Here is a 19,043-nt window from a genome sequence, read left to right as displayed (position 1 = left end):
ATGAGTTGATGGATGCATTAGCAGAAGCAAATGCTAGTTAGTACTCTAGGGCTTGTGCCTACTGAGTTTCTACCTTGAATTTGTTTTGCTTATTTTGTGTGTGTGTGATATAATTTATATTATACTCCCTGAAGATGCCTTTTTTTGACTGAGACAAAAAACATTACTTTTAAACTTTTCTTAGTGCTGTTTTCACTCCATGAAACCTCTAACATAGATCTTGTCAAAAGTTACAACTTTTCCTCATCCTCAAGACTGACATCATTGCTAATGTAAAGAAGAAGAAGGAACTAAAGGAATTACCAAAAGATGATGGATTTAATCTGCATTCAGACAGCAGCCATACTTCTCAAAACTAAACACACAAAACCATCTCAAAAATGAAATGGTTAACATTTAGAAAATATGAATCAAAAGCAAACAAAGGAAATGTCACAATAATCATGAAAAAAGAACTTACTCAATGACAAACACCTACAATCTACTGGACCATGACCCAATCTGGCATACCTGCAATGACCAACAATTTGATTGAAGACTGTAAAATAGCATGAGGATACCAAGAAGTATCTCGTATCTATATATATCTGCTAGTTTCTAGAATTCACAGCAGTCCACAGATAAACAAACAGTTCATACCACTTCAGCCCACACTGGATGCAGATATTCAACCTCCTCACTCTCTCTCTCTCTCGATATCTGCACAGGCATAAACATCATACCTCACATAGAAACCCACAAAACTATTATAAGAACTATTTCCACTGGACACTGATGTTATTTGAACACTCTCTCAGCAACATATTTTCTTACAATTTCTGCATGCAAAAAAGCCTAGCAGTGGGCTCATCACTATCTCCACTTTTAGCCAAAAGGTTTACGTAATCATTTGAAAATCATGTCCTGGAGAACTATGAATCATGACAAACTTTGGCTGAGCTATGCGGATGACTTACTCATTATAAGGACCAGTTAAGCAAAATGATTACAGAATTACAAATTCACACATACAAAGTTCAATGTTAAATTACAAACCAAGTCAAAATTTTGACTAGACATTCACCTGCAGGTCTCTGAAGAGAATAAACAACCATTCAAGTCAACAGGAAGCCAACACACTCTGGAAGATACTCTGATGAAATGTTCCATTACCATCAGTCACAAAAAAAAAGTTATAAAAAAAAAACAATGAGAAAGCATATAACATTTCCAGCAGAAAACAGAAAAAAGGCCAGGAACTCTACCACCTCAGTGTTCTCTTTCCAAAAAATGGCTAGAAATCAAAAAATTTTAAGAACAAAAACAGGAATATACAGGAACAGTATCACTTGCTTACATATACAATCTATCATGGACAAGATTTCAAAGATTGGAAGTGCTTAACATTCCTGTAAGATTGACAATTTTCTTGAATGTTTTCTTTGATTAATTAACATACTTTTGGGATATTATTGTGGTTTTTAGTGTATTTACCATATTTGATGTATTTATTAGTGTGTGTGTGTGGTAGTGTATAAAATGGAACCATAAACCCATCAGAACAACAAGGCAGCATCAAAGCCAAAGTAGATGTCGTCAGTGATAAGAACTTCTGCCCAGCTGAACAAAACCATTGGAAAATTAATATTAATAATACTAATGAAGATATAGAAAACAATTTGATATGTGAAATTTCAAGACTAAAATAAATTATTAGATAACTGACAAGTGATTAAAAATTTGAGAAATGTATAAAAAAACTCAGACTAAAAAAAAAAAATAAAGAGGCAGAAAAGCACAGAAGTTAGTAAGATGTCACTAAGCAATAATAATAAGATAAAACAAGTGGAATGCAAGGGGAAAAATACATATGTGGTATAGCGACTCACTCATTAAATTTATACTTATAACAGCTGCTACTTAGTTTTCTCAGAGCAAAAATTAAGGATACAATGAATATAATCAAGATGGAGCTGGTAGTGTTTATAGGAAAAAATGATTTTAAATAGTGATAAATACTGGAGGAGAGAATGCTGAAGGAAGCGATATACAGGCCATGTAGAAGACACGGGTGCAAGTTCTTAGATGAATTGGAGGAGTGAGTTTGATGAATGGGTGGTTATAATTTTTAGAGCCAATTCAATTAAGGCTATGAGATGAGCCTAATGGTACAAAGGACTTGTATAAGAGGAATGGCCTGAACTTGAATAGATTTGGCATCAGGTAGAGAGAGATTCTGCATTAAGTGCAGCTAATGTACCAAAATGTGATAATATCAATGTCAATAAACATGATTATGAATTTGGCGAAGGGGTAGACATGTACAAATTGTACTCAGATGTATAGAGTTGGAGGAGGGAAGAAAGCTATCAAACTGAACCAAGCAGAATATGGAAAAAAAAAAAAAAAAAAAAAAAAAAACTTAATTTGTTGTGCCTGTATGCAAGAAGTATCAGGAACAAAGAGGTTCAGTTTGCTACCTTTGTTAATGTATTCTGGCCTAAAATTACAGCATTAGGAAACCTGAATCGGCTGTAGCAACTGGAGTAAAGTGTAAGGGATATAGCATTTTCAGGAAGGACAGGAAATGGTTGGGAGGGGGGGGGGGGTTCTACTAATGAGGTCAGATTTGAATCCAGCTGGGATAGAAACTCATGAAAACAATAATGTTCCATGCAGCACTGAGACTATCTAGTATAAAGTGGAGGCTAATAGGATGAAATATATGGTGGGTGTTGTTACAGAGTAGCAATGCAGTTACTGGGAATAATAAAATGCATTGCCAAATTACCATGATAGGTACTAAACAAGTAATCAGATGACTTAAATTGGCAAAGAGAAAAACTCATGGCAAGAATAAGAATGAAGAAGAATTCACCATTGTAAGATGACTTTTTTTTCCAAGCAGCATATGAAAGAGAGAACTCAAGGTCAAAGAGTGTTAGACTGAATAGATCTTAGTTAAGACTGACTAATTTCCCACCAATTAGTGACAGTGATCATGCTGTACTGTGCTGGGAAGTAGCTATGGGTGTTCCAATTAAGTAAAGATAAATTGCTGAATTACAAATCTGAAAATTATAACAAACTCAGGAGAATATATGTTCAGTTCTAAGATATCAGTTACTAATTTGAGAAAGATATAAGCAATGTACAGTGTACAGTGATTAAATGATTCAGTATCTGAATGTGTCGCTGGAGTTCAAAGAACAAACAGCATGAGAGTGAAACAAATGTGCAACCATATTAAGCAACAAATCCATAAGGTGATAATGGAAGGAATGACGTGAGAATAAGGATGAGAAAAGTTATGAAATATACAAAACACTAGAAAAGTTATGAGCATTATATGGAAAGCAAAGTCTTAGTATGAAAAGAAACTGTTCATGCAGGCTAAAAGCAACCCAAAAGAATTTTATTATGTTGCAAGGAGGAGTGAAAGTGGAGAATAACTTTACTCAATGCAGACAGCATACATGTGTCTGAAGCAGATGCAAATATTCAAATAATGAACACTAGCTTCACTGACATCTATAAACCTGGTGTATGCAAGATGAATCACAGTGCTATATTGGATGGAGAGAGACATGAAAAGGACATTCTCAAGCTATTGCATAATGTGGACAACAAAAATCTGGTAACAAGGACAATTGATTATCAGCATGTATGCTACAGGAATGGCCAGCTGAAATGGTTAGGCTCTTTACCTAGTTGCATAATTTGAGTCTTAACACAGAAAATATCCCACAGGAAGGAATATAATAATCCCACTGTAAAGGAGTGGTGCAAAAACTAATATGAAACTAGCAACCTAATCAGTATCTCTGGAGTGATGGTGAAGATTTTAGAAAAGTTGGCAAGAATCAATTCCAAGCAATACTTAGTGAGGAACAACATGGGTTTACTAAATGGAAAGCATGCTTGAGTAATTTTTCATATTTTATAACAATGCCACAAATCAGTTGGATAAAGGGATGAATACAATGAGATAATGTTAAACTTTCTTCTAAAGGCATTTTGTAGGATATCACATGAAAAGCTATTGCATAAATTAGAGCAGGGCTGTCCAAAGCACTGCCCGTGGGTTTCGATTTTCAAGAGCAAAAAAATAAAACAATTATAATCAAATGCGTATTAGATATGTTAATTCTATCACTAATTGATAATCTCGATGTTGATAATTTTATTTGGTGTTTATCACTATATACCCACATGTTTTTCAAATATTAGATGTGTCAAAGAAGCATTCACATACTGTTTTGTTTCAATGCACATGCTCCAGGTGCTCATGGGGAACGTGAGCATACGATTAGTGTTGTTTATTTGTTCAGCTTTCGAAGTTGTGTAGCTGCTGTTCACCAAATTACTAGATACGCGCTGTGATTTGTCCCTCGGATAAATTTTTTTTTAATGCAGCCCTCGGATTACATAAGGGTGGACAGCCCTGAATTAGAGGATACAGGATTTGAATATATACTAACTATTGACACGGATAGCAGGGAAACTGACAGACAGTTATCAGAAAGTGGTATATAGGAGGGAGTCTGCCAGATTTAAGGTGACCAGTGGTTTTCCTAGTATACTGGATTACTTGAACTCTCAGTTTTCGTAAATCAGAAAATTTTTTTTATAGGAAAGGGACTGGCATGGGGCAAGTCCATCCCAAGGCAGAGTAAAGACGTTGAAAGTTTCTTTTTCACTTGGTTAGGCTATAATAAATTTAGTTTAATCCTTTATCCAAGTGTGAGCAAACAAAGTTTGCACCTGAAAGTATCTTCAGGACTGGGGTAAGGTAGTACAACACCGGGCAACTTGTTTGCTCACACTTGGATAAAGGATTAAACTAAATTTATTATTGCAGAGTCGAGACATTTTTTTTTTATCCAAGGCAGAAGAACAAGAGAAGTAGTGGAACAAGACAGGTATCTGGAATAAACGGATCTCTCCTTTACGTACCATAAGGCACAAAAAAGGATATGCAGTAAGTAGTGGCATTCCCCAGGGATCAGTCTATGGACTACTGTTATTCGCTCGATATATTAACCTTTTGCACTCAGTGCCCATGTGTAACAGATTAGTTACACAGGTCTGATGTCATCTGTAAGATGAGAGATTGGTACTGGCTGCTAGCTCAGTTGCATTATGTCTGTCGTGGCCTACAGATCAAATGGAATCTCCCAGATGATGCAGACAAATTCCTCTGTAACACGTAGACCGTTTCTTTTATGGTGGCATTTAAAGGTAAGAATTCACTCAACAATCCCACAGCATGCTTGGAAGGAAAGAGTTTCATACTAGTCATTCTGAGCAGTGTTTTGGCTGACTCAAGAAATGGGTATGTTTACGCTGGAACCATACTTCGGTGCACAAACTACAACTAACCTGTTAAGACCCAATTCCTTTCACAAGCAGGATTATTGTGCAGCAGGTGACCAAATGTTAATTCTCCTGGAAAAGGAACAGGGATGCACATTTTTACAGACAGGTACTACACCAGTCTGAAATTGGCATTCACACTATTCTTCTTTTTTAACCCTTTTTATAGCCACTTCTAGCTATAGGTGTCCTCCAATTCTCTCCATCTGTTTCTATCCTGAGCTTGTTGGTACCAGGGAATTCCAGTTGTTTTCCTTATATCTGACCATCTTCTTTCAGGTATTCTCACAGATCTTTTACCTTCATATGGCTACCACTCCAGTTAAACTTTTTGTCCATCTATTGTCCTTGAGTCTTGCATATGTCCCACACATTTCCATTTCTTATGAAGTAAGTTTTCTCCAACATCTAAAAATTTTTGTTTTAACTCTTATTTCTTCATTTTCGATTTTATCTTATATTTAACAGATATCTTTCCATTCTTCTGTTTTTTTGCATTTTATCTATTATTTCTTTTTTTGATTGGCCAGTTCCTGTTCCATATGTCATAAAAGGAAGTACACATTGGTTGAACAGTCTTACTCTATTCTCAGGTTGCATATTGCTGTTTAAAAATCTATTCAATTTCCCTAAAGCTGACTATCCCATTCCTATTCTTCTTTTCACTTTTTCCATTAATTCTTGTTTTTTTTTCTTATGTAAACATAAGAAACAATTTTCTTACGTATACATACTCATCTACTATTTCAATTTCTTTATTGTTTAACTTAATAATAATGTGTTGCACTGTATACTTTTTGGGTTTGTCATTATTTTGGTTTTCTCAGGGTTAAGGAATTCCATTTCTAGTGATTTAGTTGTTAGATCTTCTATCATTTAACTCTTTCATATTGTTTGCAATAATTTCAGCAAATCTTAAGTTGTTTAATTTAATTCCATTGAGTCCTTTATTGGACCATTCTAAATTGTTCCAGTGTTAATGTGAAGAGTTTGGGAAAAAGGCATCTCCTTGCCTCATTCCTTGATTTGTGTGAAATTTTTCATTTATTTCATTGAGAATGATATTTACTGTAGCATTTTTCATAAATATATTTTATTATGCCAATAAACTGTTTTTCGGTGCTATAATCTCTAAGGGCTTCTTTTATTGATGATGTTTTTATGCAATCAAAAGCTTTTTTAAAATCTATAAAGGCCATGTGATGAGGAAAGTTGTATTCATTGCATTTTTCAATAAGCAGGCTTATTGATTGAATATGATCAATTGCACTGAAGTTCTTTCTGAAACCAGCTTGTTCAGAAGGTTGTATTGAATCAAATCTTGTTTCTAATCTACTGGTTATAATTCTAATGAAAAGTTTATAAATATGGGACAAACTAATAGATCTGTAGTTTTCTAGTTTTAATTTACTTCCTTTTTTATGCAGTAAAATAAGGTTTGTATTATTCCATATTTGGGGCATTTCTCCTTTTTTAGTGCATTTATTGAAGAGGATTTTCAATTCTTGTTTTAGAATATCCCCACCTTCTTTAATCATCTTTATTATTAAACCATCCTCTCCAGCAGCTTTTGTGTTTTTCATTCGATTTAATGCTTTTTCAATTTCAAAGAATTCTAATGGAGGATTATCAGAGGTATGGTCATAGTCCATTTTTTCCGTTGATTGCCGAGTTTTGTTTGTTAAATAATTTTCTTCCATTCTGTTCTTCAAGAGTTATAATATTCTTTCTTCCAAATGAAAGATTATTTCTTAGAATTCTGAGGTTTCTATTTTCATCAATGATTTTTTGGATCATATCTTCTCTTTTCTTAATATCTTCTTTTATCCTTATTGCCTGCCGATATGCCATCTTTTTTCTTTTTTTTATATCAATCTCGTATACAAGAGGTTGAAGGGCCTCTAAGCACATGAGTGGTGGGTTCACAGAAGTTTGTTGACTTTTTTTTTTTTTTTTTTTGAAGAGTTGCAGGTTGCAGTTGTCTGAGAGTACTTCATGAGGAAGGCTGTTTCAGAAGATGGAATAAAAGAGAAAGGATAAAATAAGGTTCAGTGCAATTGCAGTTGCACGGTAAAAGAGTACTGGGAAGATGCTGTTTTATTATTAGGTGCAACAGAAAGTGTAGAAATGGTGGTTGCAGTTCAGTTCAGCAGACCAATGAAGTACCTGTAGAATAGACAGCTGAAACACCGAGTCTTCAAGAGAGAAGTTAAAGTGAATCTCTAAGAGGGATTTGTCTATAAGCCAAATTGCTCTCCTCTGGACAGTATCAATAATCTTTACAGAAGTCCAAGGTGCGTGCTCCACTCCAAACATGTGAGCAGCATTCTAAGCATGGGAGGATTTAGGATTTGTATATAGTTAAGAGTTGGTTGGGTGTAAAATAGCATCTTGAATGAAAGAGATTGCCTAGATTTTTGGATGTTGAGGAAGCTACTGATATGTGTTTGTGCCAATAGAGACTGGAGGTGAATGTTAGTAATCTAAGCAGCGAGATCTGATCGTGTCTGATGATTTGTGTATTACTTAGGGTAAGGGAATGCAAGCTGAGATTTCTTTTGCAAGAGAAGATGCAAGACTGAGTTTCAGTGGCATTGAACGTAAACAGATTATCCTCATTCCATTGAAGGATAGTATGTAGATCAATGTTTAAGACACTAGTTGTAGATGATCTTGATGCTTGGTATATTTGCAGACTGCATGGTTTGTCAAAGGAGCAGGATGAATGGATAGCACTATAGTCTGCAAAGTTGCAAATAGGATTACAGGTGATTGAGAGTAAGTCATTTATGTAAATGAGAAAGAGGGTAAGTGATAGGAGAGAGCCCTGAAGTACTCCTGCATTGGTTGTGAAGCTCGACAAGAGGGATCCATTAAACGTGGTATGCAGTGAATAACTAGAGTGGAAGCTGGCAACCCAATTACAGAACAGAGTATGATAGTCTGTTTAGCAGGTCTCAATGCCAGATGCAATTAAAACTCTGGAAATGTCAAGAGTGACAGCACAAGTTTCTCTGAACCTTTCTATTGCACATGTACAGTGGCAGGTGATGTAAGCTAAGAGGCCACCTGTGAATCTTGAATGACAGAATTCATACCGGTGGTTGCTGATTAACTGACGGATCTCTAGGTAGCAAGTTTGCAAGTGATGACTTTCTCCATTATTTTGGAGAGGATTAAGGTGATGACAACTGATTGGTAATTTGAAGGAAGACTTCTATGTCCCTTTTTGGAATAGGCTGGATATGTGCTTATTCTATACATTGGGATAAGTGCCAGCAATGTATAATACATTCTGGAAACAGATAGGATGGGTTTTAGTGCTGGAGCACAATTTTACAAACAAATGGAGAGATGACAACAGGAGACAGTTTAGCAATTTTCTAGAGTTTTTTTTTTGTTGAAAAACTAAAGGAAGCATATGGTACTCAGATTATGGTATGGTAGGAGGTGATCTAATCCCATGGCCAGATTTACATGGAGATCATGCAATATCCTAAATACATTTCACATCAGTTCTCGTCACATGTGTTACAGTAACATCCTCAATTTGGATAATACACCCTTGAGAAGTGTCACTAAGTAACTCAACTATTTCATCTCCTCCTGTCACCTTACTACCATCAACATGTGTTAAAATTATCTTTCCATATTACCATGCTAGTCACCTTTCTTACCTGAGCTTTGTATTGCTAATAAGTTAGCTGATCACCTTTCTCCTTCAAAATAAATATAAAAAACATAAGTTTTTTATATTTATTTATTTATATTTATTCTATAAGTTTTTTTAAGTGAGGAAAACTCACTTAAAAAAAACTTATAGAAAAATAGGCATCTAGAGTACAGGATTACTGAATGGTGATTAAACAATAACAGACAATTCTAAAGTGTCACCTTAGTAACTAATGTAAGGTAGCTAAAAAAAGGTCAATAATTTCCTAACTAAAACACACACACACAAAATAAAAATAAATAAATAAAGTTAGGAAACATTAGCAGATTTAAAGAGTACTATCTCCAACAAAGACAAAGAGGAAAAACATAGCTCATCAAATCTGTTTAAGTTAGGACAATGAAGTAAGGTTTCACATGTTTCATTATAAACATGTTCTATGAAGAAAGGACTTATGTAACCAGAATTATATAATTATAATTCTGGTTGCATAAGTCATAAATTATATATGATTAAATATGAATTTATATGACCAGAATGAATAATAAAATCAAATAGTTTAACAGCATCTGAAGGAAATTCTTCAAGTAATTCAATGATATCCGATAAAGAAATGTTAGTAAACAAAGATACAATATCTAAACTGATCATAACATCGGAAGCATCTAGATGAAGATCCCAAATTTCATTTTTAAAATTCATATGGTACTTTTTATATAAGTAGAAGTTCTTCTAGTAGAAGTAGAAAGTAAATTGGGTAAGTATTTAGATATCTTATAAGTGGGACATCCTATACAGTCAATGACTGGTCTTAATGGAGAAACTGGTTCATGAACTTTCAGAAGACAATACAGCTTGGTTGTTGACCACCTAGGGTGGACAACAACCAAGCACTGTTTAAAGCGTTTTTCTTTGTTCTTCATCCTACTTTAATTCTTTTCCCCTATCAGAAAAACCTCCACCTTTCTCGCTTCTCCTAAGGACAAGCTTCTACCTGTAGTTTTTACAGGCAACTACCTGATTCCTTGCTGCCAATTATCTTATTTTGGACAAACCAGAAAATCTGCTTTTATTCATATAGAAGAACACAAGCCTTACATTAAATAACATGAGCCTAATCAGTCTGGACTAAACAGCTTATTGGAACAAGACAAGAGTCCTTCATAAAAGTTGTTTCCTCATAGACCGTCTTTATAAAAATGAAGTCAAAGTATGAAACTTTGACTTCATTGTCCTAACTTAAACAGATCAGATGGTCTATGTCTATCCCCTTTATGGAAGATAGAAAGATTAGAAGATTTAAAAATTTTAAATTTTAATTTACACATGTGTGTGTGTTTAAGTTAGGAAATTGAGAGTTTTTAGTTTTCTTACATTAGCTACTAAGGCAGCACTTTTTTTTATAATTACCTATTATTGTTTAATTGCCATTCTATAATCCTTCACTAAGATGGCAACGACATTTAGGCAAAAATTTTATATTAAGTGTTTTACATGTTTTCCTCTGTTTTTATATTTACTGATTATGCCAACTCACGGTATTCCATTATTGAAACAAACCTTTCTCCTTATTTTTATATATATATATATATATATATATATATAATTATTCATATTATTCGTCACACCTCCAGGGAGTCCAAAGACTCATCGAGGGAGGGCACCTACTCTACAACTCTCCGTCTCCACCACTCATTCCACCAACTACACCAATGCCATCTACCGTTCGCCACCACTGCTAGTATTTTTCACAGACAATCACAAACATCCATGCCTATGGTGGGATTCGAACCCAGAGCCTCTTTTGGCTGGAGAGCATGCACGCTAACCACTCGGCCAATCATGCCGGCTGTGGTTGGCCAGGTGGTTATATACATACACACACACACACACATCCAGAACATTCCCCCCCCCCCCAGCTTTTGCTTAATGATATCCCTCATCCATCTAACTCTTATCTAATATATTTTCCTGACACTGTGCATACTGACTGATATTCCTTCAGATACTCCCTTGACTGTATCTTCCAACCACTATCAACATACTTCTCTTGTAGGTTCTTATGCTATGGCACTGCTTCAAGGCTCTTCCTAAGCTTGTCACAATCGCATGCTTTGTAGTTCCATTCCTCATATACCCCCTTCCTTAATTGAAAATTTCCATATTTGCAACCTTCCAAGTCGAGACTGAATTGGAGGGAACATGACCATCTCGGTTACTGAAAGTTCTGCTGATCCCATTACCACATCCAACGCTCTCATACTCGAAGTTTTTGCCCATCACACACCATGTTTTGCATCATCTTCACATAAACTTGCATATATTTCATTTGTGGTAGCAAATTAAAAAAAAGGTATCTACACTAAATTTGATAGATCATATATATAGCAAATATGACAACTTATTCTCAAACAAATGATTACCTGGTTTGCAACATACGTCTGCTCTGATGTTAATGCTGCTATATCCCATATTACTAATAAACCACGCTTATATCCAATAAGAATTTTATCTGGATTTGTTGGGTGTTCAGCTATTGCTTCTACTGCTCTTGGATTAAGTTTCTGGTTATCTGGAACACTATGAAAAAATTATTTTAAACAAAACTGTAATGAATATTTTAGCTATAGATGTTACAGATCAATAACTGCTCTAAAATAACAAAAATTCATCTCAACAGTTTGAAAATTCTAGCATTTTAAATCGCATTTTTCTGAAATGTATGCATATGTGAATGAGTAATCAATCTTAGTCCCCAGTATTCAAGTTTCAGGTGATGGAGAATGAAATGAACATGTATATGATTCAAAGCAACACAGAATACCATAACATTCATTACAATTTTCTAAACTGGCCTTATTTGTCAGTACCCAGTATGATCAATCCACCTAGATCTTGGCTTTCCTTGCCATTTATGCTTAATACCTGTTTGGTAATATTCCATTAACTAGGCAGTACTGCATCTTACACCTTATTTAATTTAAACCATTTTCTTAAATCCTTCAATTCTAACTGCAGATCTAGAACTCAGTACAAACTATATCATATATATATATATTGTTCTCTATAAGGTTCCATGACATCGTATAACGAAATCTGTGTAAAAGAACATAACTTCATTAGAAATTATCAACAATTTTTTGTATTTACCTCAAGGAATGTACAGAATATTATGACAGTACTACATGATGAGGTTTACTTTTCTTTCTTTTTATTTTACTAATAAATAGGAAAGGGATAGGGAAGTTATTGTTCCACTTTATAAGGCATGAAATAAGGCCACTTCTGGACTATTGTACACAGATCTGGTCACCTGGATTCCTTAGTGATGAAGTGGTGGAGAGGATCCAAAGGCAAGTGACAAAGATTGTTGCAGATCTGTGGATGAGGATAGGACTGAAGGTCTATGGGCTCCAAAAACTAGCTGATAAGTATAAGAGGAGATATGATAGATGCATATAAGATATTAAAGGGGTTTTATAGGATTGATACTGATGATTTTTTTTTTTCTGTGTAGTGCAGAGGGAGAGAACAAGGGGTCATTCCTTGAAATTGTGTAAGAAGGTGGTTAACAAGGGTGTCAATAACTAAATTTTTGGCCTGGAAGGTGGTGAATGTGTGGAATGGATTGCCAGAGGTGGTTGTGAGTGCTTCAACTGTGAATGAGTCTAAGGATAAATATGATAGGTCCTGTGTGAATAATGGTAGTGTGTCAATGTAGAGTCTCTAGTGATGAGTCTTCTGACTCCATGGAGACACCTATTATAATAATAATAATAATAATACTGCCTTAGATTAGCTCTACTCACACATTCCTGGATGCTAACACTGTCAAGTTCCTGCCAATGCAAAATATTAAACTTTAATGTGATTTTTACTCTGCAAATTTTTTCCTAGAACTCATATCTGTAGTCATTAGTCTGATCAATTGTTCTTTATTTCTAACCCAACACTGAGATCCATAATTAAAACTGGTTTAAACAACATCTTTTATACTACTAGATTACAATGTTTTGGCTAATTTCTCTTATTCCAGATAAATTTATTCATGGCTCCGTGGCATACCAGCTTAGCTTATTCTGTTGGCTATTAGAAATTATACAATGTAAATCCTCTACTTACAAATGCTTCTGACAGTCATGTCATGAAAAAGACATCCAAGTCTGCAATCTCTTACAAACCATTTTATATTTTATGTTTTGTCCACATCCCTCCCCCCCCCCCCCACCCTTCAATACTTAATTTTATATCTTCACTAAAAATTGCAACTGAAAAAACAGCTGAAATGTTTTTCTGGTTTTCTGTATCACAACTGAGGGTTCAGTTGGTTTATTTTCCTGTTCAAGTTTTTTTTTTTTTTTTCCCATAATGATTTTCATTATTATAAACATAATATTCTTTTTTTTTTTTTTTAAATAAAGCAAAACAAAAGCTGATATGGTGGGGAACCAGGTGAATAAATTTATCTGGAATAAGAGAAATTAGCCAAAACACAAGAAGCTAGCAGTATAAAATTGTGTTCAGACCAGTTTTAAAGATAGTAGCATATCTCTGAGTTCAATGTTGATTTCTATAACAATGCTATTATCTATCTAGGTTTATATAAGCCACAGTGGAGACAGGTGTATGATCCCATTATATACTGATTTGCTCCTGATGTATACATTACATATATTGCACTCCATACATTTTATTACATCACATACTATTGCATTTTTTCAGCAGTTCCCCACCCATGGCACATTATCATATGGCTTTCATGATCTGCAAAACTTGAATAGAAATCTTTGTAAAATTCCAATATTTTTCAACCATTCCTTAACTAAGATAAAAATTTAATCATGACAACCTCTGTTTGGTTGAACTTCCCATTTTTCCTCAGTTTGTCTTCATTAGTCAATTTCTTGATATATATATATATATATATATATATGTAGAAAGTATTTTACCTTGAGTATAATAAATGTTAAAGATACCAAGCTATTTTAAACCTGGTTTACTCCATTTCCCAAGTAAGCAAACAGACAAACAAGTCAAGTTTGTGCCTGTAGGACCAGCTAGACTTGCAACACTTGCAGGCGCAAACTTGACTTGTTTGTCTGTTTGCTTACTTGAGAAATGGAGTAAAACCAGGTTTAAAATAGCTTGGTATCTTTAACATTTATTATATCCAAGGTAAAATACTTTCTACATTTATATCTCCTCCTGAGATTTTTATTTAATAAGGTTAAAACACTTTATGGTAACTTTTTCTGGTAAAATACTTATAAGCTCTGTATTACTAAAATCTTGGTATTTCTAGCCTGGCTCCCACTGATGAGACCTCAATAAAGGTCGAAACCGGTCTGGGTACTGGCCCCTTTCCTTTAATACAAAGCATCATACATCTCCTCTAGGAGATGTGCTTTGCATTAAGGGTAAATATTAAGATTAGTGGTTAGAGCTTATTCTACTTTTACCATGAGTTGCCTTGGTCTTGCACTACCTGTAGGATCAGCTAGACTTGCAACACTTGCAGGCGCAAACTTGACTTGTTTGTCTGTTTGCTTACTTGAGAAATGGAGTAAAACCAGGTTTAAGATAGCTTGGTATCTTTAACACACACACACACGCACGCACGCACGCACACACACACACGTGTGTGTGTGTGTGTGTGTGTATGTGTGTGTGTGATAATTGGCTTTTACTCTGTTGTTGTGATACATTTTAAAAACATAGATTTAATGACTAAAGACCGAGATAACTTATAAAGATTTTAATAAGAATAATACGACTAGTTTCAGCTTATAACAGCCTTCCTGAGGGGATCACATTGGTGAGTATGGGCATGGCAAACCCGAGATACCCAAATTAGACCTGATCTTACTTCATACAATATACACTTGATATATCATATCCGGAGACAGGTCTTCTACTCTTCTTTCTCTTACTTCTTACTCCCCCCCCCCCCCAGTGCTATTAGAGCAACTCATAAACTTGGCTGAATTCAGGTCACCAAGTAGTGACGAAAACATAACCATTGAAACCGAATGAACTCTAACCAACCTAACAATAAATGCCAGCTCAACAGTCACCCGGTCAAACAAGGGTCGTGCCCACCATTAGGGAACCAAGATAGTGAAAGAAAAATATGCTATTGGAACAAAATATCACCTAATAGACAGGAAAAACATAACAAGCATAGGAACATTGAATGTAAGAGCTCTTCGCCAGGAAGGAGCACTGGAAATACTACTGCATGAATTAGACAACTACCGATGGGAAGTGATTGGACTCTGCGAAACCAGATGGACTGGAAAAGGAGAATTCCACCATGGACAGTACAAAATCTTAACTTTAGGCAGGGAGGACAACAAACACCAAGGAGCAGCACTTATATTAAAACCAAAGGCTCAAAACTCTGTATTGTTTGTCCTACAATCCCATCTCACCTAGGATAATTAAAGCAAGATTTAAAACATCAACCGGATCACTGACTATTATTCAAGTATACTCACCAACTTCGACATCATCAGAAGAAGACATTGAGGAGTTCTATATATATTTGCAAAAAGCAGTACAGCAGACATCTAGTCAAGATCTAATTGTAATGGGGGACTTAAATGCAAAAGTAGGCAAAGACTGGGATACCTGGCCAAGAGTAATCAGAAAATTCGGGTATGGAGAAAGCAATGAACGTGGTGAAAGACTGCTAAACTTCTGCTCAAATAATAGACTAACAATAACCAACACTCTCTTTAAACATCCAAAACCCCAAAGAAAATGAACATGGATATCACCAGACAGACAAACCAAGAATATAATAGATTATATTATTGTAAACCAAAGATGGAAATTAAGTATCCTAAATTGCAGATCCTTTTCTGCAGATCAGACCATAAGCTAGTATTAGCAAACCTAAGAATAAAATTAAAATCTGGAATCACTTTTAGAGTCAAAAGGAGACTGAATGTAAAAAAACTACAAAACAACAATATTCTAAGAAAATATCAACTAGAACTAGATAAAAACCTGAAGGAACTGCCAAAACAGAATATAAACATCGAAGAACATTGGTGCAAATTAAAGGAAATAATATTAAATTCGGCAGGAAAAAACAATAGGTTACACAGAAAGAGAAAGTAAAAAGGATTGGATCTCGAATGAAGTAAAAAGGTTAAGCGATCAAAGGAAAAGCATGAAGCTAAAACAGAACTATAACAGAAATGAATATAATAGATTAACAAGAGAAATTAGAAACCTAGTTAAAATAGATAAGAATAACTGGTTAGAAGTAAAATGCAAAATGGAAAAAAAGCTATCAAAGGAAAATAACCTTCATGGATTATATAAACAAATAGACCAAATTAGTAAGACACAGACAACAAAAATTATAATGATCAAAAACAAAGAGGGACAACTAATTGAAAGTAAAACAAAAAGAATGGCCAGATGGGAAGAATACTTCAAAGATTTATATAATAAAAACAGCTCCCAGGATATTACAATTCCAGCCATTGAAATGGAAGAGAAAACAAATATCTTACCAAAGAAATAATAATATACATGCAGAATTCTTAAAAGCAGGAAAGAACAACTTTTGGAACCATTAAAAACATTATCTGAAAGGATCTACAAAAACAAAGCAGTGCCTACTTATTGGACCAAATTAGTCAAAACTCCTATATACAAAACAGGAGATAAAACAGAATGCAACAATTACAGGAGGCATTGGCCTCCTCAGTATTCTAAGTAAGGTTTTTACGAAAGTACTCCAAAAACAAATTAAGCCATATATAGAACTGGCACTAGGAGAAGAACAAGCCAGTTTCAGACCAGGGCGAAGCACAATTAATCAACTATTCACCTTAAGACAGCTAATAGAAAAGACACTAGAGTACAACCAAAGTTGCTATATAAATTTCATAGACTTTCATCAGGCATTTGACTTAATCCGTAGAAGAGAAGTATGGAAAACTATGGAAGAATTTGGAATTCCCAACAAAACCATAAGAATAATAAAGAATCTGTATGAGAAATCTGAAAGTGCAGTATGAATTGAGGACACCTTAACCAACTGGTTCCACATAGAGAGCAGAGTAAGACAAGGATGCAATCTGTCACCAGACCTGTTCAATCATACACTGGAAGAAGCAACCAATAAGGCCTTAAACAATGAAGACTCCGAAATCAAAATATGGGGAAAATGTAACGAATTTAAAATTTGCAGACGACTTTACATTACTTGCAAGCACAGAAGAAAATCTACAACAAATTTTTGATAAAATAAAGGAGGAGTGTATAAAATCTGGATTAAACATAAATATAGACAAAACAAAAATTATGCAAATAGGAAAAAGAAGCAGGAATCTGAAAATTGAAATTGATAATAAGAATCTAGAGCAGGTAGAAAACTTCACCTACCTTGGAGGAAGTATTGAGTACAATGGTGAAATTATAAAAGATATAAACAGACGAATCAGTCAAGCATACCAAACTTTTGGACGACTTAATAAAATATAAGTCAAGAGACATCAAACAAGTAACAAAAGTAAGAATCTATGAAACAATGGTCCTTCCAATACTCCTCTATGGAAGTGAATGCTGAAATCTCAAAAAGGCTGAAGAGAAAAAAAATATTAGTTACTGAAATGGGTTCTCTAAGAAGATTGAGGGTCAACTCCAAGAGATACTACAAGTAATCCAGTAGAGATTACTTGGAGTATCTCTGCTTGATCGACTAAGAAACGAAGACATAAGGAAACGACTAAAACAAGAAATAACAATAATAGACAAAATCCAAGAAAGAAGACGATGGTTTGGCCATGTGACCAGAATGGGAACAGAAAGACTACCATCTAAAGCCCTGAATACAACGATGGAAGGTAAAAGATCCAAAGGATGGCCCAAAATTAGATCTATCTATCTATCTATCTATCCCAATGGCTTTAACAGGCCTTTAAGGCCCACAACCTACCAAGCATGCTTGGATTTCGTAACCAAAATACGAGGATAGAATGGTCACTCCTATGCCTCAAGGTATTCTTGGCTGTATCTCTGTGTGTTCATGGGGCCGGTTTGCCTGCTTGCGGGATGAAAAACACCAGATAAACTGGCGGAAAAAACCCTACTGCCCGCGCCCAAGACCGGCTAACTTGGCTATGGCTGAGGAAGATCCTTGAGCTCCTCACGTCTGCGACGGGAATCGAACCTAGGACACTCCTTCCCCAGGCATATGGTTGCGAAGCGCAAAGCCACTAGGCTAATCGTGTGGACCAAAATTAGATGGATAGACAAAATAAAAGGGGACCTGAAAACCAAATCACAACAAGCGACACCAAACTGGACAGAATTGTTCGGACTCTCCTGAGGCAATCAGAAGTGGAAAGAGTTCATTCGGCCTCATCATCATCCACATAGATAATGGAAGAGAGAAGAAGAAGAAGATATATATTCAAAGGATGTACAAGATTCTGTAACAGTACTACATAATTAAGAATACATTATTACTAATCTCCTAGCAACAGTTTTCCTCCAAATTAGTCTTCAATTTTTCTTAAATGCTTTTTTTTTCCAAATCTACGCAAATTATTTTTGCATAGATCATCCAATATTAAATTGGGAGACTCTTGCTATAAAAATTCGATTATAGACTATTTAAACTTAAGTGCTGGTTTAACTCATAAGGCTAAATGGAATAAATACAGCACATAAATAATTAACCACCACATATAGTCAATCCTATATTTTGCCACTGAGGCATCAGGGGAAACAATATTAACACATTTGGTGCCACGCTACTTCGGCATAGTCTGTTCCCGTACACCAAGCAATTTCACTTCTTCAAGGTCAGTACGGTAATCTTGTTGCCGGCGGTAAGCGTCATACGAGTATACTCGTAGCTGGCTTGTGTAGCTGGTTTACCAACTACAAGTATACTCGTAGTTCGCAGCGAACGTGAAATTGCAAAAACACACAAAATTATATAAAACAATAAATGGAAAAGATTAGACTGAAGCCCCAAGACTTATGAGGG

General features: G+C 35.0%; 1 protein-coding gene across 4 annotated transcripts in view; it reads right to left on the bottom strand.

Moving 5' to 3' along the window:
• The window catches only part of l(2)gl (LLGL domain-containing protein l(2)gl), a 437,582-nt gene that overhangs the window by 277,796 nt on the left and 140,743 nt on the right, over positions 1-19,043 (bottom strand). For all 4 annotated transcript variants that reach the window (XM_090407678.1, XM_090407677.1, XM_090407680.1 and 1 more), the window contains exon 7: positions 11,452-11,608. In XM_090407678.1, the coding sequence (XP_090263804.1) occupies positions 11,452-11,608 (157 nt within the window). The remainder of the gene's footprint in view (positions 1-11,451; positions 11,609-19,043) is intronic.

This window comes from Typopeltis vanoorti, chromosome 17 (genome assembly GCF_054136105.1).
Source record: "Typopeltis vanoorti isolate ZY-2024b chromosome 17, IOZ_Tvanoo_1.0, whole genome shotgun sequence".
Classification (NCBI taxonomy): Eukaryota; Metazoa; Arthropoda; class Arachnida; order Uropygi; family Thelyphonidae; genus Typopeltis; species Typopeltis vanoorti.
Note: the sequence above shows the minus strand (reverse complement) of the source record. Positions and strands in the feature narration are given on the sequence as shown.